Source organism: Lonchura striata, chromosome 9, assembly GCF_050655825.1.
Source record: "Lonchura striata isolate lonStrDom1 chromosome 9, ASM5065582v1, whole genome shotgun sequence".
Taxonomy (NCBI): Eukaryota; Metazoa; Chordata; class Aves; order Passeriformes; family Estrildidae; genus Lonchura; species Lonchura striata.
Genome location: NC_140711.1, coordinates 30155151 through 30182007, shown reverse-complemented (window position 1 = coordinate 30182007; position 26857 = coordinate 30155151). Strand labels below are relative to the sequence as shown.

At 51.2% G+C, this 26857-nt stretch overlaps 3 protein-coding genes across 44 annotated transcripts in view; 1 reads left to right on the top strand and 2 right to left on the bottom strand.

Moving 5' to 3' along the window:
- Positions 1 to 26857, top strand: part of GFM1 (G elongation factor mitochondrial 1) — a 45032-nt gene that overhangs the window by 4647 nt on the left and 13528 nt on the right. For 36 of the 41 annotated variants that reach the window (XM_085587440.1, XM_085587437.1, XM_085587430.1 and 33 more), the window contains exons 8-19: positions 671 to 755; positions 1823 to 1960; positions 2413 to 2514; positions 2604 to 2660; positions 2942 to 3079; positions 3761 to 3843; positions 10125 to 10287; positions 10998 to 11142; positions 12130 to 12290; positions 12799 to 12852; positions 13112 to 22334; positions 25983 to 26338. In XM_085587440.1, coding sequence (XP_085443566.1) covers positions 671 to 755; positions 1823 to 1960; positions 2413 to 2514; positions 2604 to 2660; positions 2942 to 3079; positions 3761 to 3843; positions 10125 to 10287; positions 10998 to 11142; positions 12130 to 12290; positions 12799 to 12852; positions 13112 to 13243 — 1258 coding nt within the window. In that variant the 3' untranslated portion in view covers positions 13244 to 22334; positions 25983 to 26338. The remainder of the gene's footprint in view (positions 1 to 670; positions 756 to 1822; positions 1961 to 2412; positions 2515 to 2603; positions 2661 to 2941; positions 3080 to 3760; positions 3844 to 10124; positions 10288 to 10997; positions 11143 to 12129; positions 12291 to 12798; positions 12853 to 13111; positions 22335 to 25982; positions 26339 to 26857) is intronic. The other 5 variants (XM_085587415.1, XM_085587405.1, XM_085587407.1 and 2 more) reach the window with 5 other exon arrangements.
- Positions 3527 to 9773, bottom strand: LXN (latexin). Of its 2 annotated transcripts, XM_085587454.1 has the most exons (7): positions 9618 to 9773; positions 7474 to 7536; positions 6842 to 7016; positions 6199 to 6335; positions 5100 to 5162; positions 4350 to 4458; positions 3527 to 4309 (listed from the first exon to the last, which is right to left on the bottom strand). In XM_085587454.1, the coding sequence occupies exons 1-6, from the start codon at positions 9744 to 9746 to the stop codon at positions 4366 to 4368; spliced, it is 660 nt and encodes a 219-aa protein (XP_085443580.1). In that variant the 5' UTR covers positions 9747 to 9773; the 3' UTR covers positions 3527 to 4309; positions 4350 to 4365. The 2 variants fall into 2 exon arrangements, with proteins under 2 accessions (XP_085443580.1, XP_085443579.1); XM_085587453.1 differs by having other exon boundaries at positions 3527 to 4458.
- Positions 15711 to 23126, bottom strand: LOC110476610 (ovocalyxin-32). Its single transcript, XM_077785760.2, has 6 exons — positions 22905 to 23126; positions 18849 to 18911; positions 17759 to 17933; positions 17034 to 17170; positions 16362 to 16424; positions 15711 to 16272 (listed from the first exon to the last, which is right to left on the bottom strand). The coding sequence occupies exons 1-6, from the start codon at positions 23109 to 23111 to the stop codon at positions 16114 to 16116; spliced, it is 804 nt and encodes a 267-aa protein (XP_077641886.2). The 5' UTR covers positions 23112 to 23126; the 3' UTR covers positions 15711 to 16113.

Here is a 26857-nt window from a genome sequence, read left to right as displayed (position 1 = left end):
TTAAGGACCCTTCCCACCCAAACCAGTTTGGGATTCCATGGAATAGTTTCAAAGCAGGAAACATTCCTAACAAGATCCACAGTCCTTTACCATTGGTATCAAACTGTGCCACCAGCATTTGGCACAAAGTCCCAAAGCTCCTCTCTCATTCGAGGGTTACTCTGTGCTGGATTTTACCACATTCAGTGTTACATTTGGACAAAGATTGTCAGGTAATTCTTTAGAACTGCTGGCAGCCCTTAAAACCAGGCCTGCCTACAGGAGAGAGCACATCCCAAGTGTTAAATAGTGTTTTATTGTGATGGACATGAAACCCAGAATCCCTGAGGTTGGAAAAGAGCTCCAGGATCATCAAGTCCAAGCTGTGCCTAGTCCTCCCTTTGTCACCCAGTCCAGAGCACTGAGGGCCACATCCAGGAATTCCTGGGACACCTCCAGGGATAGGGACTCCACACCTCCCTGGGCAGCCCCTTCCAAGGCCTCACCACCCTTTCCATGGAGAAATTCCTCCTGGTGTCCAGCCTGAGCCTGTTCCCTCTCCTCCTGTCCCTGTTCCCTGGGAGCAGAGCCCACCCAGACGAGTCAACCCCAACAGCAGAGCCCATAAATGTTCAGAGGAGACTCCTGTGTTGGTTCCTAACCTCTCCTCCTTCTCATCCCTGTTTCTCAGGGATTCTCAGGACCAAACCAAGTTCCTGTTGAACTCTGCTCGTGACGATTCCCAGCCTTTCATCGGCCTTGCCTTCAAGCTGGAGGTGAGTCTCACTCTGCTCCTTCCCACAGTCATGGAGAGAGCCCAGGTGGTGCTACCAAAACTCACCTACAGCAGACTTTTTTTTTACTGAAAAGCAGTTTATATTTAACTTCAATTGAAATGTAACTTCTTTTTTAAAAAAAGGCTTCAACCATAAAATCCACAAGCGCTGCCAATTTGGAACTTTAGGTTGGGTTCTGGACCTCAAGTATTTCCTGGTTTTCTTGAACATCTTGGGGGGGTTGTTGGCTGAACTGAAATATTTTCAGGGGAAAATCCTGCACTTGGAAACAACGAGACATGAGAGAGAGGAAAAAGTGCAGAGATTTAAGAAAATAAGTTGTTTGCTACTTAGAGAGCAGCACTTCAGGATTCCTGTGGAATATGGAAAATGGCTGGCCACATTCCATGGTAATGTGTGTCTCTTGGGAAGGTTTGGGAGTGAAAGATTGGTTCAGAAAATTGCCAAATTGCATTGTAGAGCCAGGTGAAAGCTGTTAAAAATCTTTCATTTCCATTAGTAGTGTGGAAACTCACACCACATTTAGTCAGTGCAGCTGGTGCTTGGAACTGGTGCTGGTGATGCCTTGTGCAGGCTGCCCTAAGCAGAGGCTGGGCAGAGTCCCAGAATAAAGCAGGGATTTATTAAAGAATCTCCTCCATGGATCCACCTTGGGCAGCACCAGAGCCCAGCCAGGGCTGCACCCAAATGACCCAAAATGGTCCCAAAATGCACGAGCGCTCCCGGGGCTCTCCCTGGGATCAGTTCTGCTCCATTGGCACCTTGGAGTTCATTGTCCCATTCCAGCTCCAGCCCATCAGTCCCACCCTGCTTGTTTTTCTCTCTCCAGCCCACGCTGTTTGTGCTCCTGGGCTGAGGTTTGGATCATTTGTCCTTGGTGCCCAGCTGGAGCAGGAATTGTCTCCTGCTCTGTGAGGAGAGCTCACCATCCCATAATGTGAAACCCAGACCCACACACTGAAGCAGCACAGGATCTGAGAAACAGCTGAAACCTGGGGCATTGCTGGCTCCCAGAATGATCAGATTTTGGTGGGCTGTGCTTGCAGGCTGGCAGGTTTGGGCAGTTAACCTACGTCAGGGTGTACCAGGGGATGCTGAAGAAGTCGGATTACATCTACAACACCCGCACGGGGAAGAGGGTCAGGGTGCAGAGACTGGTCCGGATGCACTCGGACAACATGGAGGTGAGTGGGTCCCTGGGATGGGCTGCCAGCCCCGGGTCAGCCTGGGTGATGATCCTGAAGCACAGGATGGTCTTTGCTTCCTAACAGTTTTCCTTGTTTGATCCTGAATTGATCCAAGCTGAGCCCTCCCTTTTGTCCTTTGAATAAGGAAGGAGATTTGCAGGGCTTTTTATCCAAGCTGGAAGTTTTTAAGGAGCTCAGTGTCAAGCTTTAAAACACGGTGTTTATGGATCTTCTGTAATCCAGGTGGAGTTTGGATGTGAGGGAAAGACAGAATCAATCCTGGAATGGTTTGGGATGGATCATCCAGCCACAAGGGCAGGGACACCTTCCACTGTCCCAGGGTGATCCAAGCCCTGTCTAGCCTGGCCTTGGACACCTGCAGGCATCCAGGGGCAGCCACAGCTGCTCTTAGCCCATTGCTGTCTGAAGAGGAATTTTCCTTCCCTCAGGATGTAAATGAAGTTTATGCTGGGGACATCTGTGCCCTGTTTGGGATCGACTGTGCCAGCGGGGACACGTTCACGGATAAAACCAGCACTGACATCTCCATGGTGAGCCCCCCTTGCCCTGGCTGCCTCGGGCACTGCCAGTCACCAGGATTTTGCTGGAATTTATAATCCCCTTTTCCTTGGCCACACAGGAATCCATCCACGTCCCTGATCCTGTCATTTCTGTGGCTATGAAGCCTTCCAACAAGGTAGGAACCTTTGGATCAACCTCTTCTCCCCGAGTTCCCTCCCTTTGCTGCTTTGTGATTTTATGGAGCAGTCTAAGCACTGTTTGAAAGTGTTTTATCCCAATATCCAGGATTTTATCTCTTGCATAACCCAGCGCTGAGCTGGATGCTGTCACTCAGCCAGAAACATGAACTTGAAATAAATAATTAACACAGAAATGCTCAGCAGTTGATGGGAAAACTTGTGGCTTTTTTCTTGGAATGACTCATGGATGTTAAGTAAATCTTGGCTTGCGTTTCAGAATGACCTGGATAAATTTTCCAAAGGCCTGGGCCGCTTCACCAGGGAAGATCCCACCTTCAGGACCCACTTTGATGAGGAGAGCAAGGAGACCATTGTCTCTGGCATGGGGGAGCTGCACCTGGAAATCTATGCCCAGGTAATTTGGGAAGCACATTCCACGGACTCTGCTTTTGCCTGCTTTTCCCATCTCCTCTTGCTCCTTCCAGCTGCTTAGGGAAAAGTTGAGCTTTTAAGTCAACATTTGAAGGTTTTTTTTCTCTCCAGTGGTTCCATTCTGAAGGCTTCTAAAAGGAGATTTTGCTTAGAATATTTTTAGGATTTGGTTCAAATCCATAAAAGATGTATTAAACACTACACTTTGCTCTAGCAGCCTTTGTTTATAATAATTAATATCCAATTATAATTAATTTCTACAGAAAAAATCCTCTCTTTCTGTGGTTTTAAATGTATTATTCCCTAATAATAGCTGGTGCAGGGAGAAAGGAGTGGTTGCCGGAATTTGTTTCTTTCCAGCTGATGTCTATATTTTAATCTTAACACAAACAGATGTGTCTTAAATATTGACAGAATGAAGAAAAAGTGATTTTTGCCTTGAAAAACCAGAATTTTAATAACATAATTCATGCTGTTTCCTTTCCCTTCATCTGAAGCTGCAGGTCTTAAAGAAGTTGATGGGGAATAATTTGTTAATTAAAAAAAATTACAGAAAGCCCCAAAAATCAATCGAACCCCCAACCAAAAAAGTGATTAATCCTGATAAAGTTACTAAATAATTCCCAGTGGAATAACCCTAATCACTGTGGGTTTTTTCCTGCAGAGAATGGAGAGGGAATATGGTTGTCCTTGCACCATGGGGAAGCCCAAAGTTGCCTTCAGGGAGAACATCTCTGCCCCTGTGCCGTGAGTATTCCTGCTGGGAATTGTTGCATTCATCCCCTTGGAGGCAGAGGAAATCCCTTTGGAATTCTGGGATCAGAAACACCCAGGAAGGTTTCATTTAATGTCTTGTACCGTGGTCCCCACTCTGTCACCTGCTCCTCCCAGCTGTGGGAGCTCTCAGCTGCTCCCAGGGGTGCTCAGGTGTTCCCAGATGCTCTGATGTTTCCAGGAGTTCACAGAAGGGTGCTCAGGTATTCCCAGGTGTTCCCAGAGGAGTTCTCAGGTGTTCCCAGGGGTGCTCAGGTGTTCCCAGGTGTTCTTAGGGTTGCTCAGATGTTCCCAGGAGTTCCCAGAGGGGTGCTCAGGTGTTCTCAGATGTTCTCAGGTATTCCCAGGGGTGCTCAGGTATTCCCAGGGGTGCTCAGGTACTCCCAGGGGTGCTCAGGAGTTCTCAGATGTTCCCAGGTGTTCCCAGAGGGGTGCTCAGGTGTTCCCAGAAGTTCCCAGGGGTGCTCAGGAGTGCTCAGGTGTTCCCAGGGGTGCTCAGCTGTCCCCCGCTCCCGCCGGGTGGCTCTGGGACACTCGGGCCCCGCGCTGGGGGTGCCACAGCAGGGTCACCTGCCAGGGCAGCACCTCCTGTGGGGCACAGAGAGCACAGTCAGCAACCCCTGCTGCCCCCTCCAGCCAGCCAGGAGCTTCCTCATGGAAAACCTGGGAATGAAACCCAAGGGAATGGGCGTGCAGGAGCAGCAGAGCTGGAGCTGGCAGGGAGATCCCTGGATTATTACAGTCAAGAGCTTCTCTTCCCAGTTTTCTGTGGTTTTCCTATGAAAACACCTGCTCAGATCCCAGAATTTTACGGGAGAGTCGCACAGGATGTAAATGCTGTTCTGGCAGCCAGTTTCTGCTGGGGGTTACTGGGATTGCTGAGGTCTCTCTACTGGGCCACCAGGGCTGTCCTGGGCCGTGGAAGCATCCACAGCCCAGCTGGAATTCAGCTGAGCATCCAGGATGCTCCAGCTGCCCCTTCCCTTTATCCCTGCCCACTCTGGTACTGGGATCTCCCAAGGGAGAGCTGTGAGTTTTGAACCTCAGCCATTCCCACCAAAGCCCCCAAACAGCTGGAAGCTGCTGCTGTTGTTCCTGGAATGCTGAGACAGGCAGGGATGGGGACCCTGAGCTCACCCTGCAGGATCAGATCTGTGTCTGAGCTGGAGCTCACGCAGCTGCAGTCTTCAAACACCCAAAAAAGGCTTTTTAGGAATAAAACCATTTACCTGGGACACCATTTCGTGGAGTAGAACCACAAAGTCAAACTGAAGATCTTCATCACTTCTTTTCTGGAAAGACAGGATGAAAAAGGCTGAATTGGGCATTCTTCCACCTCAGAAAAAGTGATTCAGTTCTCTGTGGTTACCACAAAAATTCCCTGATGGATTTCAGATAAAACTGATCACAAGTGAAGGAGATGGAGCTCAAGCACTGTAACAAAACTAAAGCTCCTGGTTTGAATTTCTGTGCACTCCAAAACTGCACTGGAGACAGTGAATGTAAAGCTTTAAACTGCTAATTCCTGCCTTACAGAGACCAGATCTGTCAGGAATTCTCTGGGATGAGAACACCTCATTCTAGCAGGTGTCAGTTTAACCCAAATAATCCCAAATAAAATTGTCAAGAGGATAAGGACACTCCAGAGGCCTTTCTGTGAGTGACAGCCAGGGATTCTGAGTGACAAAATAAATCCTGGCCTTTGGAATAGATTCTCTTCCTGCGTTTTCAGGGAAAAAGGGACAAAGCTAAAGAGATGGCAGCTGGATTGGCATTTATTTGTCTCCTTTATCCTTAAGTTTGTTAGAGAAAAATCTTTAAACTCTTGCTGGTGCACAGCCCTGCAGCAGCTGTGAATTCTCTAAAATGCCATCAGAGGGAGCAAAACATTCACAAATCCTATTCCCACAAGGAATTCCTGACTTTGCTTCAGACCCAGAACTTCCTGAGAATTCACTGTTTGTTCAGAGGGACAAAACTTCTGGAGCTTTCAGTTTTCTAAATGCTGCTTTTTCTTGGCTCATGTGGGAAATTGCCTTGAATTTACAACTGATGATCACTTTAGGGTCATTTTTAACTCAGAATCTATTTTCTCTAATGGAACACAGCAAAACTGGGAGGATCTGTGGAATTCTGTTAATTCTGTTGTCCTTGCCACAGCTGCTTAGCTCATGAATACTTTCCAGGGAAAGCCAAGGCCAGGCTGGATGGGCTTGGAGCAGTCTGGGCTGTGGAGGTGTCCCTGCCCATGCAGGGGGGGAATGGGATGAGCTTGAAGGTCCCCCCAGCCCAAACCAGTCTGGGATTCTGCTCCTGCTGGTAACTCACCACTTGCTTCACGTGTTTGACTTGGGCAAGGTGGAACTTGGTGTTTTCGGTGGAATTCTGCCAGATCACGTAGCCTGAGGCCACCCAGGCCAGCAGGTGGATGGGCTCCAGCTCTGGGGGAACGTTCCCGTGGCTGTCTGGAACAAAAACAAGCAGTGGATGTTAAAGCATTGTCACCTCACACAGGGCTTGCTGCTCAAATCCCTGTCACTCAGCCTCCCACAGCGTTTGGAAGAGCTGCACAGAGCTTTCCTCCCACTTCACACAGTCCAAGTTTGGCTTGGGAGGGACCTTAAATCCCACCCAGTGTCACCCTGCCATGGCAGGGACACCTCCCCCTGTGCCAGGTGCTCCAGGCTCCATCCAGCCTGGCCTTGGGCACTGCCAGGTTCTCCTCCACATTTTCTCCTAACAGAAATTCCAGGTCTCAAAGGCAGGGGTTGCTCTGAGGTGAGAGCAGCCCCTCGTTGTCCATTTGGGGTGTTGGATGTGCTGTGCCAGGACCCCTCAGAAGGAGCAGGAACAGGTGCCAGTGCCAGCTGGTTTTCCAGAACACTCAGAATCAGGAAAAAATGCAGTGGCTGTGATTGCAGACCCCCCAAAAAGAGAAAGGTGAAGGCTTGAGCCCTCTCCTGGCTTGTACCTGGGATGTTCTCAGCCACAAGCTCCTTTTCCAGGCTCCTGATCCAATTGTAGAACTCCTTGTCTGCTTCCTCTGTGCTCCTGAGCTCTCCTTGCACAGTGACCTGCACATCTGGAGCAGAGTTTTTGCTGTCCAGGTGATACAGAACCTCAGCAGTGCAGTTCACAGTCCTGTCCTGTGGCAGAGTTAAAGATGTGCACTATTATCTGATTGAATATGTGCATTACCAGGGTCATTTGCACTTCTGAAAATGTCATTTTTATGTAGTTGCTGTTTTCTCTGAGTCTGGTCTGGAGAGGTTTGTGATTATTTAAGACAAGGTTAAATTCCTGGCATTTCTGTGGATGTTTAAGGGTGGGATTTGCTTTTTTGCAGTGATGGAAGGGGAAGTGGTTGGGGTGCAGAGTGTCCCTTGTGCTGTTCAGTTGGAGCTGGGTGACACTGAAATGTCCTTGTCCTCCCTGCAGCATTGCCTGGTGGTGTAGTGGAAGGTACCACATGGGCAGTGGGTTCTTTTTGGTTAAAATTCAGCCTTTTTGGGGCCTGATTGGCAGCACAGAAAAATCAGGAGCATGATTCACAGTATTAATTACTGTGTGCACAGAGTGTGTGATGAAACCAGTCTGACTCACTTTGTCCAGGACATCCTCCAGCTCCAGTTCCAGGTAGTACTTGTGCCCCACATCATCAATGTCCTAAAAAAGGGAAAATATTGTTAACATTTATTTTGGCAAATGTTGAATGGCTGTGTCCTGGACAAAATCAGAGAATTCCAGGATGGTTTGGATTGGAAGGGACCTTAAATCCCATCCAGTGCCATCCCTTGCTGTGGGCAGGGACACCTTCCACTATCCCAGGTTGCTCCAAGTCCCATCCAGCCTGGCATTTGACATTTCCAGGGATGGGCACTCTGTTCCAGGTCCTCTCCACCCTCATTTCTATCCTTTAATACCTGTGAAATTCCAATTTTGGGCTCCTCTGTGATGCTTTCCAAGATTTTACTGCTTGGTTAAATACTCCCCTAAGAGCCTTCGGTGCTTCCTTCTATTAATTCCATTTTGCAGGTTATTATGAATTGGACAGTGCTCTGTATTTTTCTGGCTATAAAGAAGGAAGCAGGAGGGGCTTTGCTGTGCCCTTGTTTGGGAGGGGGTTTGCTGTGCCCTTGTTTGGGGGGGGGTTTGCTGTGCCCTTGTTTGGGAGGGGCTTTGCTGTGCCCTTGTTTGGGAGGGGCTTTGCTGTGCCCTTGTTTGGGAGGGGGTTTGCTGTGCCCTTGTTTTGGGAAGGGCTTTGCTGTGCCCTTGTTTGGGAGGGGCTTTGCTGTGCCCTTGTTTGGGAGGGGGTTTGCTGTGCCCTTGTTTGGGAGGGGGTTTGCTGTGCCCTTGTTTTGGGAAGGGCTTTGCTGTGCCCTTGTTTGGGAGGGGCTTTGCTGTGCCCTTGTTTGGGAGGGGGTTTGCTGTGCCCTTGTTTGGGAGGGGCTTTGCTGTGCCCTTGTTTGGGAGGGGGTTTGCTGTGCCCTTGTTTGGGAGGGGCTTTGCTGTGCCCTTGTTTGGGAGGGGGTTTGCTGTGCCCTTGTTTTGGGAAGGGCTTTGCTGTGCCCTTGTTTGGGAGGGGCTTTGCTGTGCCCTTGTTTTGGGAAGGGCTTTGCTGTGCCCTTGTTTGGGAAGGGGTTTGCTGTGCCCTTGTTTGGGAGGGGCTTTGCTGTGCCCTTGTTTGGGAGGGGGTTTGCTGTGCCCTTGTTTGGGAGGGGCTTTGCTGTGCCCTTGTTTGGAGGGGCTTTGCTGTGCCCTTGTTTGGGAGGGGGTTTGCTGTGCCCTTGTTTGGGAGGGGCTTTGCTGTGCCCTTGTTTGGGAGGGGCTTTGCTGTGCCCTTGTTTGGGAGGGGTTTGCTGTGCCCTTGTTTGGGAGGGGCTTTGCTGTGCCCTTGTTTGGGAGGGGTTTGCTGTGCCCTTGTTTTGGGAAGGGCTTTGCTGTGCCCCCGCAGTGCCAGGTGTCCCTGCAGACCCAGGGCAGGGCTGAGCTGTGTCCTGGCACCCACAGCACCCAGCACCCTCCTGCTCCTCCCCGGGAGTTCCTCCGGGCCGGTGCCGGTGCCGTGCCCTGGGCAGGGCTCCCTGGGCGCCGCTGTCCCCGCAGTGACACACGGGCCGAGTCCCACGGCGCTGAGCCGCCCGCGGTGGCACCGAGCTCCTGCCGGGACACCGGCGGTGCCACAGCCCCAGAGCCGCGGCTGGGAAGGAACTTTGCGCCTCGCCCAGCCCAGGCGGGGCACGGCAGCCGTGACACCGGAGCTCCGTGACACCGGAGCTTCGGGTGGCCCCGAGCGGGACCCTCCCTGCGGCCGTGCCCTGCCCGCTCCGCGGGAGAAGCCCTTGCTGGGGCCGGTTCCCCGGGGCCGGTTCCCCGGTGCCATTTCCCGGGGCCCAGCTCGCGGGGCTCGTTCCCCGGTGCCGTTCCCCGGTGCCGTTCCATGGTGCCGGTTCCCCGTGCCCAGTTCCCGGTGCCGTTCCCCGGTGCCGTTCCCCGGTGCCGTTCCATGGTGCCGGTTCCCCGTGCCCAGTTCACGGTGCCGTTCCCCGGTGCCGTTCCCCGGTGCCGGTTCCCGGTGCCGTTCCCCGGTGCCCAGTTCCCGGTGCCCAGTTCCCGGTGCCCAGTTCCCGGTGCCGTTCCCCGGTGCCGTTTCCCGGTGCCCAGTTCCCGGTGCCGTTTCCCGGTGCCAGTTCCCGGTGCCGTTCCCCGGTCCGTCCCGGTCCGTCCCGGTCCGTCCCCCCGCTCACCTGGCGCCGGGCGCGGCGCAGCTCCCGCAGGCGCAGCCCCCGGCCGGGGCCGCCCCGCAGGTACCGCAGGTAGCCCAGGGCCGGCGCCGCGGCGCGGGCGGCCGGGAAGCGGCCCGGAGGCAGCTCCATGGCCCGGGAGCCGCTTCCTCCTCCCGCAGGAAGCCCGGGCGGGGCCGGGGCGGGTGCTGCGGGCACCCCCGCACCGCGCGGGGAGCGTGTCACACAGCCTCCGATGGGAAATCGGGAATTAATCCTTCCCCCGCAGGGCGGGGAGGCCGTGGCGCAGGTTTTCCAGGGGATTTGTGGCTGCCTTATCCCAGGTTGGACAGGGCTTGGAGTAACCTCGGATAGCAGAGAGCGTTCCTGCACATGGCATTTTGAATTTAAATTCCCTTCCGGCCCAAAGCAGTCTGTGGTTGTCTGAAATGCAGAATGGGCGTGTTTTCCATAGAAAGCCGTGGTTTGTGTCACAAATGACCTGGTGTTTGGGGCGTTGTTGGGGTTTAGGTTTGAGTTCACCCACAAGAAGCAGTCGGGAGGAGCAGGCCAGTATGGCAAAGTGATCGGCGTGCTGGAGCCGCTGGAGCCAGAGGACTTCACCAAACTGGAATTCGAGGACAGAACCATTGGCACAAATATTCCCAAGCAGTTTGTGCCCGCTGTGGAAAAGGTACAAACCTTTCTCTGTGATACAGAAAATCCTGTTGCCTCACCCCAGGAATGGAGGCTTTTCCCATTGCTCCAGTGGCAACAGGATCACAGCTGTGTGGTTTTACTTCATGTCTTGCATTCCTGGGGTTTCCAGTTAATTCAGGAGCTGCTGTTGTCTTTGGTGGTGTGTGCTGCCTCTTGTGAGAGCCTCCTGCTCAGGCTGCTTTTTCCTGGCCTCTTCTGCTTCTGGTTGTGGGCTTGCAATTCTCCTCCCAACCACAAAATGTGTAACTTCTTCTGTGACTTCTCTAAGGCCAGTTCTAGAGGAAACTGTAATTAAGCTGCATTTCCTGCTTCAGTTCCCAAATTCTCTTTCTTTATCTCTTCTGTGACTGCCTCACTGTATAATTTATCACACACAGCTTTAATTAACCTACCAACATCTTGGAATTCCTGTAATAACCTACAATTACTCCTTCATTTTTCCATGTTGCAACACTTAAAGATTTTTGCCAAATCCTGAACAAAACATAGTCTTAAAGGCATCTTGTTCTCCGGGCAAGAGCTTTTTCCACACTGGGCATTCTTTTGGGGTTTGGCCATGGAATCTGTAAAAAAGGCCATTTTTCCTTGTTGTGTGATTTTTGTGTGTAAAATCAAAGGGAGGTGCAGTGCCTGGCAGTGCAGAGCTGCAGGTTCCTGCTGGTGACCGGGAGCTGTCGTTCCCAGGGGTTCCGGGACGCCTGCGAGAAGGGTCTGCTGTCGGGGCACCGCATCTCCGGCGTGCGCTTCGTGCTGGAGGACGGGGCCCACCACATGGTGGACTCCAACGAGATCTCCTTCATCAGGGCAGGAGAGGGAGCCCTGAAACAAGGTACAGGCTCCTCCTTGGATGGGTTCTGCTGGCTGGTACCCATCCATCCAAATCCCTCCCTCCCTCCTTCTTTCATTCCATCCCCCCATCCATCCCCCCATCATCCATCCATCCATCCATCCATCCATCCCTGTTTCCTTCCCTCCATCCCCACATCCATCCATCCCCCTATCCATCCCTGTTTCCTTCCCCCATGCATCCATCCATCCCCCCATGCATCCATCCATCCCCCCATCCATCCCTGTTTCCTTCCCTCCATCCCCCCATCCATCCATCCCCCCATCCATCCATCCCCCCATCCATCCCTGCTTCATTCCCTCCATCCATCCATCCATCCCTGTTTCCTTCCCTCCATCCCCCCATCCATCCATCCCCCTATCCATTCCTGTTTCCTTCCCCCCATCCATCCCCCCATCCATCCCTATTTCCTTCCCTCCATCTCTCCATCCCATCCCCTCATCCATCCATCCCTGTTTCCTTCTCTCCATCCATCCATCCCCCCAAAGCTTTCGCAGTTTTGTGGAGCAGAACATGTGCATGAGTTTATAGAATTTGTGAGGGAGGCACAGTAATTCCTGTGGCTGTACAAAGGAAATCCTGTTTTCCTAGAATTCAGTACAGCAATACCACCAGTTTCATCCTTACGGGGTAGGAAGAGAACATTTGGCCCAACTGGGCCTTTTTTAGGAAACATTCCTTCTCTGAGGGAGAGTTAAACACTGGAAGGGGCTGCCTGGGAGTGGTGGGGTGACAATCCCTGGAGGTGCTTAGACAACGTGTGGATGTGGCATTTCACAGTAGGGTTTAGTGAGCACACTGCCATCAGCCAAAGGTTGGTCTTCATGATCCTGGAGGTCTTTTCTCACGAAAGGCCAGGAGCTGGAATTCCGTGTGTTGATCGTGGTTTTTCCCTGGCACTGAGGGAGCAGCCTGCCTTGCACCAGGCTCACCTTTGATGTTGGATTCCTCTCTGCATTCTTCCCCCAGCCATGGAGAACGCTGCCGTGCGCATCCTGGAGCCCATCATGGCCGTGGAGGTGGTGGCTCCCGTGGAATTCCAGGGAGCAGTGATAGCCGGGATCAACCGGCGCCACGGCGTCATCACGGGCCAGGACGGCTCCGAGGGGTACTTCACTCTCTATGCTGAGGTCTGTGCTCTCTGCTGCTTCCCCTCTCCCTTTCCCCATTTGATTCCATTGTCTTCCTCAGTTTATGTGGATACTTGTTGTAGGTTGACTCAATTTCAATGTTTCTTCTTTTATCTCCCTCCTAAAAATGATTGGAAAGGATCACTGGGTGTTTTCCTGCTGGGTCAGGGGCTCAGGACAGCCACACCCTGTGACCCTCCTGCTTCCCAAATTATTTTTGGAGGAATGTCTGGAGATACCTCAGACCTTGCTGGTTGACTCATCACTGAATTTAGGATATTCCAGTTCCTGGTGCACTCGAACTCTCAGATTTTTCTTGCTGAAAACACACTGCAAATACGGATTAATTAAAAGAACAGATACTTTACAACATCAGACCGTTAAATCAGAGCTGTTTACAGACAGCACTGACACTTCGTGTCATAGTTGGGATTAATTAGCCCAATATTGTGATAGCCCAAAAGTGATGGAAAAAACCTCTTGTTGAGCAAATATGTTTGGATTTTAGGTGCCACTGAACGATATGTTTGGATATGCCACAGAGCTGAGGTCTTGCACAGAGGTGAGTCCTCCTGGTCCTTTTTGCTAAAACATGTTTGATTCTGTAAATTTGGGCTCAGTGGGTCATCCTGTCCATGGCAGCTGCAGCAGGGAATGAGATCAGAGCTGGGGCATTGCTGGCCAAACAATTCTCCTGTGCCTGAGGAGTTTTCTTTGGGTGGAATTGCAGAGGGTCCCTGGCTGTCACTTCACAGACAGGAGCTGGGTGCCCAGCAGGGTTGCACATGGCCCATCCTCACTTTCTTTTCCCAACTCTTCAGGGAAAAGGGGAATACACCATGGAATACTCCAAATACCACCCCTGTTCAGCCAGCACTCAGGAGGAAATCATCAACAAATACCTGGAAGCAACGGGGAGACTTCCTGCCAAAAAGGGCAAAGCCAAGAGCTGATGGGATTCCTCTGGAGCCCACTGAACAGTTTGTCCCAGTCTTCTCCAACAGCTCACTTTTCCAAGCCATGGAAGCAGCCCAGGCTGGCTGGGTAAGGTGGGCTCCAGTGGGATTTGGACTTGGAATTTTAACATAGAACCTTTCCTCTGGGGTGGTGTCAGCAGCACCAGGGGATCACCACGGGATTGCTCTGTGTAAATGCTCTTGTAACAAATAGATGTTAAAACACGGCTGATGATTTGTCTTAATCAAGATCTATTAAAATAATTTTATTTTTTACTTGATACATCTTTATTTGGAAATGTTAAACTGAGGTAAGAGCTGCTGGACCAGGTACAGGGTGTGAGACATCACTTGGCACATGGTGCTCCAGCTTCCCTCCAGGGAGCAGATGGAATTTTCCCCTCCAGATCCTTTGGAAATGGCACAGGATCCTCGAAAGTCTCAAGCTACTGGGCAGAGCCACCAGTCAGTGCTTGTCACCAAATCCACTTCCACTGGTGCACGAGGATGGAGCCGAGTTGCCAAGGGAGGAGCTGCCTCTTCCTAAAGCTGGGAACACGATGGAATTGCTTGTGTGGCTTGGAGATGTGGATTTATTTGGTTGGGGTATGGATTCATGTATGGGCTTGGTTTTTGGCTCTTGGTTAGAAATCCAAACCAAAGATCCCTTTTCCCAGAATCTCCCAATCCAGAAGCTGAGCTGCAGCTGATATTCTGCTCAGGAATCACTTGACTTCGTTGACTCAAAAGGTTTAGGTGAGAAGATATTCCCATAATTCTGTATTTGTAATTATTCCCAGAATGTCCACGTTGGGTTTTCTTTCCTCCTTCCTGCCCTGCTCCACTGAAAAGTGTTTTTGCAGATTCCAGTAAACAGGGAGTGAACTTCCAGTTCAAACCCAGCGACATTCCTGGCACAGCACTGGGGCTGCTGCTTCCCAGACAGAAACAAGTGGAGCAGCCAGGCTGCTTCTCCTCTGGAAGGACTGGGAAATGATTTATGGAAACCTTGGGAAAGGATTTGCCAGGGCCTGGAGCTGCTGAGGGATCCCAGGCGAGATGTGGGGTGTCCATGTGGGGCTGCCTCGGGACAAATCCCTGACTCCTGTACATCCATGGCTTTGTTTTTGGGAATGCTCAGCTGGAATTCATTCCCAGAAAAGCCCTGCAGCTTCTCAGACATTTGGAAGTTTTCTAAAACAAGCAAATGTAGCACTTTCCCCAAAATTTGGAGAGGTCTGATAAAAGCAGTGTGAGCACAGGACAAGAAACAGGGTGGGTATGATTTTATTTGTGTTTCTGGGGCTTATATTTGTGTTTCTGAGGTTTATGTTTGTGCTTCTGAGCTTTATATTTGTATTTCTGAGGTTTATATTTGTGTTTCTGAGGTTTATTTCTATCTATTTCTGTTTATGGGGTTTATATTATGTTTAGACCAGTTGTGATGTGAATTCCTGGCTGATGAGTTCTGCCAGATGTGCTGGTTCTTCACAAACCTAGGAGAGAAACAAACCCCAAAAATTTTTGTATATGCTTTGGGGTTTTAGGCTGAAACTTTGATCTAAAAGCAGCTGGGGGTTAATTTGCCTTAGAATTCCAACAGCTTTGCTACTTATCCAGAAGTTCCTATGGAGTTCCTGAACTGCTGTGAGTTTGTGAGCAGCCAGTTCCACCACCCTGGTGCTTGGGAAGTGCCAGAGCCTCTATCCCAGCCCTGCAGAGCAGAGGCAGAACAAGGTAAGGAGACAAAAGCAGAACCCCAAAGTGCCAAATCCATCCTATTTTCTTGCCTAATTCCAAGAAAACATGTTAATCACCAGCTTCTTTAAGGAATGTTGGAATTTTGCTCCCTGGTTTCACACTTCTGATGATGAGAAATGTTCTCCCAGCAGGGAAGAAAACACCAGGAGGGTGTGGAATGCTGCTTCCCAGAGTTTATTGGGTGCTGAGAGGAGAAGTTTCAGTCAGGAAATCAGACTTATTTGTGTAAAATGCTGGAATTTGGGAAGCTGACATCACCCAGCCTAAAAACATCCAGGGATGTTTTTTTTTGTTGTGTGAAATCCTTGAATTGTTATTCCCAGTTACAGCTCAAGGATTGTGAAAACCACCCCAAGTTAAACAGAACAGCCACCCCAGAGCCTCTGTTCCTCAGGAAATCAAGGATTTCTTTTATCCTGCCACAAACCTGGCTGATGGGGAAAAAAGGTGACTTTGGGACGGTTTGGAACATTGCAGTGAGCAGAGGTGGGGCAGTGATGGATCTGCTGGGAAGCCAGCTGGAGAACTTGGTGGCACAGGACAAAGCCATGGCAGGAATGACACAGGAGCTGTTCCCAGACATGGGGATTCCTCCAGAAGGAGCCTCCCTGGCTCAGCAGGTCTGGTTTGAGTCGAGGTGGCAGAAAAGGTGGCAATTTGGGCTCCAGCAGCAGCAGAAGGAAAACCCAGCCTCGACCCTGAGTGATGGCATTTGGTTTATTGGAGATGTGAGTTAAAAATCAGCATGATTCTAGCCCAAAACATGACAAAAAATTAGTAGGCAAATCTCTCTTAGTGACAGATTAACACTTTGCTCACGATTTTTATCCAAATATATTAATTTTGTATACAAACTCTTAAGAAACAGTTAATTGTGACATCAAATCAACTGCTGTATGTTCATCTGTGTATATATGGAGTAGCAGAGGGTTCAGGAAGAGCTGCAGAACTTGAATCTCGCAGTTGAAGAAGTGACAGGAATTGATTTTGGCACAGAACAGTGAAACTCCCAATCGCTGACTTGCATGGAAGGATGATCCCAGCTCCAGGTCTGTCAACACAAGGACTTGCTGGCTGGATCATAGCCACAAAACTGAGGATTTCACTTAGAAACTGGCTCCCTTTTCAGCTGAAGGCGCAGCAGCTGATCCAGACTCTGCCCCGGAGCCCTCCTCTGCCCCGTGGCCCTCGGAGGCACAGGAATGTTTCACTTTCAGAGGCCGCCCCGGGAGCCACGTCAGGCGCATGTGGCAGGAGATGATTTCCTGCAGAAGGGGTTCAAACACAGGTCTCATCACCCTGATGCAGCTCCTCTCCTGCTGGCAGGAGGGCTTGTTCACCTGCACTGCCTTACCTGGGTTGGCATTTCATGCAGGAGCACAGTGTAGTCAAACTCGATAAAATCATCTTTCCTGATCTGGGCAGGTGCAAAAAAGGGAAGAATTATCAGGAACAGAGGTTTATATTGTTTAAATGTCTGCTGTGATTTCCTGGAGCTCAGGGAAGGAGGTGAGCAGGGCCCCATGGCTGTGGCTGCAGTGAAATGGGCTTTGATCATGGAAAGATGGAATTAGGAGCCCTTCCTGCATGGAATGTTTGAGGAAACCAAGAGCTGTGTGGCTCAGCAGCACGTCTGCACTGAAACCAGGTGCTAATGAATTGGATTTAACCCTCAGTTACATCTGAGCATACATGAGCCTCTCCTTCAGAGAGATGCAGGATAGCTGAGGAGCCACAGCTGGATCCTGCCCGTGGATCCCAGCTGGCTGAGGGCTCTGGAAGTGCTGCTGGATGTGCTGCAGGCCTTGGAGCTGCTGCCCAGCCCGGGGCAGAGCTGCTGGGCTCTGCTCTGGGGCTCAGGGGCTGCAGCCCCTGCAGAAGCCACTGCTGCACATCCAGCTCAGGACAGTTCCCCAGCAAAACCTGGACAAAGTGCTCGTGCAGAGCTGGAGCTGCTGGTGGGGAGCAGGCCCTGGGATCTGGGGAACCCCCTGAGAGCAGGCTCTGTGCTGCCCCTGTCACTCACCCACTGCCTCACAGACTTCACTTGGGCCAGGAAGTATCCCAAGGTCTCCGTGGACTTTTCCCACATGATGGAGCTGCTGCCAGCCACAGCCAGAGCCCACACGGGCTCCAGGGCAGGCTCAATGTTGCCATAGCTGTCTGCAAGGCAAGGAGAAAGAGAAAATAATATTAATTCTGGCTGGGCAGCAGAAGAATGATGAACCTCAGAGCAGTTTTGCCTGGCACACCATTCCTGCATGGGGCTCCTCCCTCTGATGTGTCACCAGGAGGGGAACTGCTGAACCTGCGGTCCCAGGGGAGTAAAAGTGGCACAGTTGACACTGCCAAGAGAGGGATCCCCATGATGAGGTAAGAAACTCAAAAATCCACAATAATGGGAGTCCTTACCTAGCTGGGAGGAAAGATGGAATTTTTCCAGGATGAAAAAATTGTGTTGGCCATCCTCAGTGAATTTCCGACCACAGCTGGGGAGGTGTGTGGGTTTGGGCACTCGTTATTCCTGGAGGACAATCTGCATTTATTTGACTTAAAAGTGGTGTGGAGCTGCTTTTAAACCCAAACCACCTCCCAGGATGGTGCTGAGTGCCAGTGGTAAATCCAGAGGGGCTCTGTTCTCCCAAAAATCCCTGGGTGCTATGGTCAGTAGTGTGTCTCCTTTTCAAATGCTTTGTCCTTCATGGCCTTTGAGATAAAGTGAAGTGCAGGTGAATATTTGGAGGAATATACCTGGAATGTTGTTTGCAGTTATTGGTTTGCTTTGGTGCCTGATCCTTTGGTAAAATCTGTTGTCCTCTTCCTGGATTTCCTTCTGGTCTTTGGTGTGGGAGCACTTAATGCTGACAAGAGGACGAGACTTTTTCTTTGGATACAGCACTGTAGCCAGGCAGTTCCCAGCATCTTCCTGTCAAGGGAGAGTTTAAAACTGTTATTTTTAATCAAGATTTTATTTACCAGCAGCTCACTCTTTGTATGAAGCTGTTCAGGGGTTAGGAAAGTGTCAAGAAGGATTTTATTTTTCTTTTTTCCAGGAAAGAGGTTAAAGCCACAAGGCTAAAGGGATTTAACAGAAGGTTTTGATTAATGCTTGTCCTGCTTTCAGGACATGACAACGCTCTAAGTCATCTTGGAAATATGTTTGTGAGAGCTCAAGAAACAACATTAATTGATAACAGGGACTTTCATTGTGCCAGCCTTGAAACAAAAATAATCTGAGGCTTCAGAGTAAGTTCTGAAAATCATTTGAATTCCACAAAGTGTGTGTGAAGGAAGAGGACAGTAAAATGCTGCTGACAGCTGGGGCAGAGTGAATGGAGGGGGGTGGAATTGAAAGGACATGGAGCAGCCAACTCCTGATTCCCATTTTGGGCTGTGGACAGCAGGAAAACGGGGACCTGAGAGGGGGAATGGGATCTGATGGGGGAACAGAGCCCACAGAGGGGGAATGGGGAGCACAGAAGGGAACAGGGCCCACAGAGGGGAATGGGGAGCACAGAAGGTGGAATGGGGAGCACAGAGGGGGAATGGGGAGCACAGAATGGGAATGGGGAGCACAGAAGGGGAACAAGGCCCTCACTGTCACACTGCCACCCAGCTTGGGCCACTGCACAGTTCCACGCAGGCCTTTGGCTGCCTCAGTGACTCCAGCAAGAATTCCCTTTGGGACTGAGACCTGGTGAGCCTCAGAGCAAGGACAGGCAGGGAGGAGCAGAAAGGTCTTTCCATGGTGGCATGATCTGTTTAGGACACAAATGTCCCTGTTTTGGAGCTGCTGGAGTTGATTTAATGCCCCGGGTGAGGAGGAAGAGCAGGAACTCACCCCAGTCCTGTAGTCCTCAGTGCTGAACTGCAGGTAATACTTGTGGCCAGACTCTGGGATGTTCTGGAAGAGAAGATGGAGCCAGCAGTGGAATTAAAGCCTTATATACTGCAAGGAGCTCTGAGGAGGGAAGGTCCTTCTGAAATTCCCTGGTTTTGAGTGCAGCATTGCTGATTTTTAGTCTTTCTTGGTGTAGAAATACAATTCTGGCTGTTTGCAGGACCCAAAGCATACCTTTGTGTGTTATTTATCTAACCCTGAGCCTTCCTGTTCCCAGCACACTTCCCAGGAGATGTTTAATGGTACAAGGTGAGTGGAGTTTCATACCCACAGCAGATCCTCAGCTCAGCACCTGCCTGTGGCACCCACACAGAGCTGGAAAATGCAGGTAAACAATTGCTTTAGTCACTCTGTTTTTATAAAATCCCCTCCTGGAGCTTTGGGATGAGGCAAGTCCAGTGTGGAGCCAAATCTCACCATGAAGGAGGTGCAGGAAACAGAGAGGATGAGCTCAGACTTTTTGATAATTTCTTTCTTCTCTGCATCCTCCTTGTCCCCTTGTGCCCTTTTTGTGTACTGCCTCAAACATTGTCCCCCAAGTGACAGTGGGACATGGGCAGAGCAGTGAAAGCTGGCTTTCTGAAATGCAGGGTCACCAAAGGAGGAGTGAGTGCAGTGAAATTAGGTTTAGAAGCATCTCACCATGTGCAATCACCACATTTAAGTCTAAGATTCTAACTGTTGTAAAGCCACCCAAGAGGTGTTATTGCTATGGGTTACAACACCCCTCATCTGACTGAATTTGGGGATTTTTACAGTGTATCATCAGTCCTGCAGGAGAGAGGAGCTGCAATAGTCAGCAGAACTTTTAAAAGAGCACAGAATTCTGTGTTTCTGGGGGTTTTGAAGCAGAGATTCCCTCCTGACTTACAACAACTCTCCATAGTACTGCTAGTAGCTACTACCACCCTACTACTGCTGCCTACACAGCTTTCAAATGATGCTACACAGCTAAAACAAATATTTAGTTTGGTGTGAACACCTGAGGCTTCCTGAGCTCACCAGGGAGAAGGGAGAAGCTCCATTTGGCACGAAATTGTACAAAAGTCTTTGTAGTCCCAGAGAAAAACTTTTATTTCCACTATTTTTCCCCACTCTCTTCCCAAAATGCTGTTACCCAATCCCAGAGTGTGGGCTGAGCAGAGCTCAGGGATGTCTGGCAACCCCCAGGGAAGCAGCCAAAGATAAAAGTGTCCAAAAAGAGAAGAAAACAAGTGAGTAATTCATTTTTCCACTCAATATCTGGGTCACAGGATTCTTTTACTTCTGGGCTCCAAATTACCGCAACTTTCCTGACAGATTTTTTAAATCTGCAAAAACAGCAGTTTCAGAGCAGCTTCACAGTGAGTCCCCAAGGAATCGGTTTCCAATCAGATTCCAATCGGTTTCCAATCAGTTTCCAATCAGTTTGCACTCCCCTCACTCCCCAGAGGCACGGAAAGGGAGGATCCCTCTCTCCCCACCTCCTGAGGAGGTTCCCATCTCTGTTTTCCCAGCAGGATTTTCCCCCAGGATCGGTTTTTGCCTGGATCACCGAGCAGGGAGAAGCTGGGAAAGGAGTCAGAGCTGCCCCTGCCGTGGGTTCTGCCTTCCCCCCAGCGTGGGGCTCTGACTGCTGGACATGAACAGAACATTTCCCCCTGATTCCTGATACCAGGGAGCAGAGCTGTGGGGTTGCTCTCGTGTCCAGGCGAGGCTGTGAAATGTCCACCTGGGTATTTGAAAATTGCATTTCCTACTCCAATTTACGTAAATGTTGCACTAGGTCACCTGGCTTTTCCCTTTCACCTCCCTACTCCTAAATTAGGATTTCCAGGGCAGCTTGGGATGGGAAACTACTCCCAAAAGCTTCCCTTTCAATTCTGGGATCTTCAGCTGGCACAAACTAATGCTTCATTCTCAAAAGTGTATTTTAAAGTGCAGGACAACAACTCCTGGAGCTGCTGTTTCCTGGAAGATCCTTGGTCAAGAGAAAAGAAGGGACAACAAAAACCATCTGCATCCAGCAGCAAGGTAGGGATTATTCCAGGTTTGGCATTTTGTTGCCAGGAAAGAAAGTCTCATTTTACCTAACCTGGAAGATCTTTCCCATCTAAGAGAATTCCCAGTCCTGTTTCCAATTACCAGTTTCAACAGCTCATGGGCTAATAAAGTCAGTATTCAATTACAGTGCTCATTATTAAATTCCACTAAAAATTATCCTGAATTTTATTTACAAGATCCAGTAATAAACCAACCAATAGGAAATTAGCCCACTTTCAAAAATAATTAAAAACCAGACAAACCTAAGAAAATACCCAAATCCCAATATTTCTCCCTCTTGCCTTCACCTAATACAGCAAATTCCTTGCAGGAAATTATTTTCATTTTTTTTCAGGGGAGGACAGGAAAGAAGGAAGTGCCCACTTTTAGTGCATTTCTCCTCTTGTTTTCATAGAGTGTGCGGAGAAAAAAAAAAAAAAATAGGAAATAAACTGCAGAGAGTGGTTCCAGGGAGCTCCTACAGCACCCAGCACTGAGGAAACTTCTCTATAATGAGCCAATTATTTGATTATTTGCCTTCCTGTATGAGGAGGCAGGTGGCTGATAGAGGGTGGAAAAACCCCTTTCCCTCCCTACAAATACTCACTTAAATATTCACTTATTCTTCAGCCAGGCACAGGTGTTTATATACGGAAATATTTACATGTAGACATATGCAAAGTGCCCAGGAGCTACAGTAGGAGCATGTGTACTTTTGGAGAGTATAAAATAACAGAGAATTCCTGTCATAGGTGTTTGTAGCAATTTCACAGGAAAACTTCAATATTCCAAGAGCATTTCCATGCTCAGCACCCAATGATCTCTGTAATACAAGGGCTGCATTAATTAATGCATCCTAGATATTTCTAGTTGGTTTTTAATACCTTTTTCAAAGGGGGAGATTTAACACTACACCCTCTTACTCAGTTTTAGGAGCTGCACAGGACAAGTGGTGGAAGATCTCCAAATCCTGGAAAGGATCCAGTGGGTCCTTTGGCATCTCACACTGGGAACCCAGAACAAGCAGCCCTTGCTCTCAGGAGCTGCCCAGCAGAATCCAGGATCCAGAATTTGTTCTGGGAACCCAGAACAAGCAGCCCGTTCTCTCAGGAGCTGCCCAGCAGCAGGAGCACAGGGTTGGATTTAAATCCCATCCCTCGGCTCCCCGGGAAGGTGATGCATTCCTTCCAGGATCTACAGCCCCGGACAAACATTCCCCAGAAGTTTTTGCCTGATCCTATACTTTCAGAAAGTGAATAAGCTGTAAAAAAAACAAAACAACCAAACCTGGAGGAGGAGGACCCTACCCTGAGCACCACCTCGAGCATCCCCAGCAAGCTCCTCATGACGGGAAGGCTCTGTCCCCGTAGCTGCTCCTCTCTGGGACTCCTGTCTCAATTCCAGGTGAGTTTTGGAAGATTAAGGTACATTTTCTGGTGGGAATCGCACCAAAGCAGCTCCTGAGGAGAGCCAGGGGTCCCAGGAGGGACGAGGCTGTGGGACAGCGGTCCCTGTGGGGACTCGGGTGTCCCCGAGGATGGGGATAAGGGACAGTGATCCCTGAGGAGAGCCAGGGGTCCCTGAGGATGGGGATAAGGGACAGTGATCCCTGAGGAGACCCGGGTGTCCCCGAGGATGGGGATAAGGGATAGTGATCCCTGTGGGGACTCGGGTGTCCCTGAGGATGGAGAGAGGGGACAGCGGTCCCTGAGGACACCCGGGTGTCCCTGAGGAAGGGGATAAGGGATAGGAATCCCTGAGGAGACCCGGGTGTCCCCGAGGATGGGGCAGCGGCTCTTGAGGGACGCGGGAAGGCGCCCGGTGTCCTGCGTGGGAACGCGCTCAGCTCGCTTACATATAGCAACACTAATGTAATAACTACTAGCAACACTAATGTAAAAACTACCAACAATACTAACGTAATAAGTACTCTTACTCACAGCCGCCCCGCGCACCCCGCGGCTCCCCGCTTACCTTCAGCGTAGCCTTGCGGACCTGCCCGAGCGCCCGGAGCCCGCCCGGCGATCCCGCCTGGGCGTTGCGGTACTGCAGGGCCACCCGCGCCGCCGCCGCGGCCGAGCGGCTGCCGGGCTGCAGCGCCCGCCCGGCCGCGCTGCCCCGCGGCAGGGCGAGCAGCAGCAGCAGCAGCAGGGCGGGCGGCGGGGCGCGGAGCCCCGGCATGGTGCGGCAGCGGCGGCACTGCGCGGGCTCGGCCCCGCTCCGCGCTAATAGCGCGGCCGCGCCCGCCCTCCGCCCGCCACTGCCCGCCCTGCGCCCTCCCACCCGGAGCCGCGCTGAGGGGAGGCGGCACCGGGGCACACGGGGGTTGAGGGGGAGCCGGGTGCTGAGGGGAGCAGGGGCTTTGAGGCGTCTGCGGCTTCCCAGGGGAGCCCGGGGGATTTGAGGGGGTCAGGTACTGGGGGGAGCCTGGGGAATATGAGGGGGTCAGAGATTTCCGACGGGAGCCCGGGGAATTTGAGGGGGTTGGAGGTTTCCGAGGGGAGCCCGGGGAATTTGAGGGGGTTGGAGGTTTCCGAGGGGAGCCCGGGGAATTTGAGGGGTGTCAGGTACTGGGGGGAGCCTGGGGAATATGAGGGGGTCAGAGGTTTCTGAGAGGAGCTGAGGGAATTTGAGGGGCTCACACGTTTCTGAGGGGAGCTGGGGGAATTTGAGGGGGTCAGAGGCTTCTGAGGGCAGCCCAGAGAATTTGAGGGGGTCAGAGGCTTCTAGGGGTGCATGGGGAATTTGAGGGGGTTGGAGGCTTCTCACAGGAGCCCAGAGAATTTGAGGGGGTCAGAGGCTTCTAGGGGTGCATGGGGAATTTGAGGGGTGTCAGGTACTGAGGGGAGCCCAGAGAATCTCAGGGGGTCTGAGTCTTCCAAGGGGAGCCAAGGGAATTTGAAGGGGTCAGAGGCTTCTGAGTGGAGCTGGGGTAATTTGAGGGGGTCAGAGATTTCTGAGGGGAGCCCAGAGAATTTGAGGGGTGTCAGGTACTGAGGGGAGCCTGGAAAAACTGAGGGGGTCAGAGGTTTCTGAGAGGAGCTGAGGGAATTTGAGGGGCTCGCACGTTTCTGAGGGGAGCTGGGGGAATTTGAGGGGGTCAGAGGCTTCTGAGGGGAGCCCAGAGAATTTGAGGGGGTCAGAGGCTTCTAGGGGTGCATGGGGAATTTGAGGGGTGTCAGGTACTGAGGGGAGCCCAGAGAATCTCAGGGGGTCTGAGTCTTCCAAGGGGAGCCAGGGGAATTTGAAGGGGTCAGAGGCTTCTGAGTGGAGCTGGGGTAATTTGAGGGGGTCAGAGATTTCTGAGGGGAGCCCAGAGAATTTGAGGGGTGTCAGGTACTGAGGGGAGGCTGGAAAAACTGAGGGGGTCAGAGGTTTCTGAGAGGAGCTGAGGGAATTTGAGGGGCTCGCAGGTTTCTGAGGGGAGCTGGGGGAATTTGAGGGGGTTGGAGGCTTCTGAGGGGAGCCCAGAGAATTTGAGGGGGTCATGGGGAATTTAAGGAGGTTGGAGGCTTCTGATGGGAGCCTGGAGAATTTGAGGGGTGCCAGGTACTGAGGGGAGTCCAGAGAATTTGAGGGGTTGGAGGCTTCTAGGGGTGCATGGGGAATTTGAGGGGTGTGAGGTACTGAGGGGAGCCGGGAGAATTTCAGGGGGTCTGAGACTTCCAAGGGGAGCCAGGGGAATTTGAGGGGGTGAGAAGTTTCTGAGGCAGTCATGGGGAATTTGAGGGGGTTGGAGGCTTCTGAGGGGAGCCCAGAGAATCTGAGGGGTGTCAGGTACTGAGGGGAGGCTGGAGAATTTAAGGGGGTCAGAGGTTTCTGAGGGGAGGCTGGAGAATTTAAGGGGGTTGGAGGTTTCTGAATCGGGCGTAGGGAAATTTGAGGGGTGCCAGGTACTGAGGGGAGCCTGGGGCACTTGATGGGACCAGGGGTTCTGAGAGGAACCAGGAGGATTTGAGGGGCACTGAGGACTTGGAGGGCAGCCAGGGGACTTCAGAGGGATCAGGGTATTGAAGGGGAACCAGGGGGAATTGAGGGGAACCAGAAGAGCTTGGGGGGGAGCAGGGGTTCTGCGGGGGTCAGAGGGATTTGAGGGGCCCTAAGGAGAGCCAGGGGGGTTCTGAGAGGAGATGAGGGGGCCTAGGGGACTTGAAAGATGCTGGAACTTGAGCAGGACTGGGAGTTCTGAGGGGAGCCAGGGACACCGAGGGTCACAGGATTTGTCTGAAGGGAGCCTGCAGGTCGAGCCAGATGTGCAGTCCTGACACAGATCAGAGCACACACAGGTAATTGTTGGAAAAACGCAGTTAGCTCCTTCTCAGCGTTACCACAACTCAACACCTCCCAAAAGTCCAGAGCCTCGCTCAGACCATGGTGCACTTTGCCTGGGACACAGCAAAAATATTCCAAGTATAATGCACAAGAAGCATTCATCTCTGGGATAAAACTCAGTGAAGTTTTTGGAACCAGTATAGTCATGTCTTGGTAACATGAAGAAAATCAACAGAGAAGGCAGCCAGATTCCCTTAAAATGATGTTTGGGATAGAAGTGGGCTTGTTGCCTTGCTCCTCCTGGAAGCATCTCCCTTGGAGAGACTGAATGTGGTAAAATGTTAAAGGCTCAGCACTTCCTGTGTTAAAAAAGCTGATTTTTAATGACCTGCTCGATTACCATCCCAGCAGACAGGGGTTTGTATGTGCAGCTGGGAATCTATTTTTGTGCTCTGCATGAGTACTGGGGCAGGTTTCTGGGCTGGGACCTCAGAGAAGTAAATCAAAACTAAATCAAAACTCTGGTTAAGGACTCAAACTGTCTCCTGTGGAGCTTTCAGTCTCTCTTTATTACTGGAATACTTTTTCACAGAACTGGAAGTTTAGTATTTCTGAGGCTTTCCTAAGTGAGGGAAAGAATTATTACAGCAAAGGTATAATATCATGCTTTATTACAGTTTTTTATATCACCCAACTGTTTTTCCTGAATTTGTAGATTATGATTTTTTTTCCTTCCTGAAATAGATTCTGTAATTAACAGTTTGTATCTTTTCATGCCAGGCTGGAGGGGGCTTGGAGCAACCTGGACTAGTGGAAGGTGTCCCTGCCTGGTGCCAAGGCTAGCTGGAGGACGATTTTTTTTTCTTTACTGGGACACGTGCCATGTTTGTCTTCAATATTTTTTCTGGAAGAAACCAACATCTTCCCGTTCTCCTCGCTGTGGTGGCAGCGCAGATGTCCCTTTTGGACTGAAATCCACAGGCTGATTGCCCTCGGCTGGCAGCGGGAGGGGTGGGGCAGTGCCAGCTGTGTCCTGTGCTGCCCTTCCTGCAGCGCCCTGGGTGTGGGACGAGCGCCGAGGATGCCGTGGGAGCGCAGGAAGCGCCGCTCCTTGGAAAGGCGAGCGGGGCCGGCCGGTGAGGAGCCTTTGGTGCAGGATGTCGGTGAGGGTGGGGCGGGAGCTGCTTCTCCCGCTGCTCAGGGAAGGGGTTAAACCCACCCTGCGCAGGGGTTTCACACTCACGGCTTCGGTGCTTCGGCTGTGGGGGAGTTTCTTAAAAAGAGGTAAAAGCTTCTAAATGCGGCTTTGTCACAAAAAGTCTGCCAGGCTCAGAGCCAAGCCCTGGGGCGCTGCCCCCAGCCCTGACTTGGGATGCATTTCCTTTCCTGCTGTCCCAGTGACAGGGCAGTTTCCTTCCTCCCCAGGGAGTAACCGAGTCAGTGTGACAAGGGCACTGAACCCTGTGACAAAGCAGGGACAACCCCAGGGCAGTCTCCTACACTGCTGCGGGGATCATGCTGCAGTAGTCTGCCGTTGATCTGGATTTACAAAACAATTTGACTTGGGGAAAAACAGAAGTTCAGATGCTGAACAGGTCCAGGTCAAGGCTGGGGCATGTTTGTAACTGTGTACGAGCACAAGGTCTTGTGCTTCC

Excerpts from the sequence above, each read along its gene's own strand:
- LXN (XM_085587453.1), bottom strand. The coding sequence starts at position 9,746 with ATGGAGCTGCCTCCGGGCCGCTTCCCGGCCGCCCGCGCCGCGGCGCCG. Across the intron at positions 7,537-9,617 it reads TGCGCCGCGCCCGGCGCCAG|GACATTGATGATGTGGGGCA; the intron begins GTGAGCGGGGGG and ends TCCCTTTTTTAG. Across the intron at positions 7,017-7,473 it reads TGGAGGATGTCCTGGACAAA|GACAGGACTGTGAACTGCAC; the intron begins GTGAGTCAGACT and ends ACTCTGCCACAG.
- LOC110476610 (XM_077785760.2), bottom strand. The coding sequence starts at position 23,111 with ATGCCGGGGCTCCGCGCCCCGCCGCCCGCCCTGCTGCTGCTGCTGCTG. Across the intron at positions 17,171-17,758 it reads AACTGCAAACAACATTCCAG|ACAGCTATGGCAACATTGAG; the intron begins GTATATTCCTCC and ends CTTGCCTTGCAG. Across the intron at positions 16,425-17,033 it reads TGAAGTCTGTGAGGCAGTGG|ATCAGGAAAGATGATTTTAT; the intron begins GTGAGTGACAGG and ends GCACCTGCCCAG.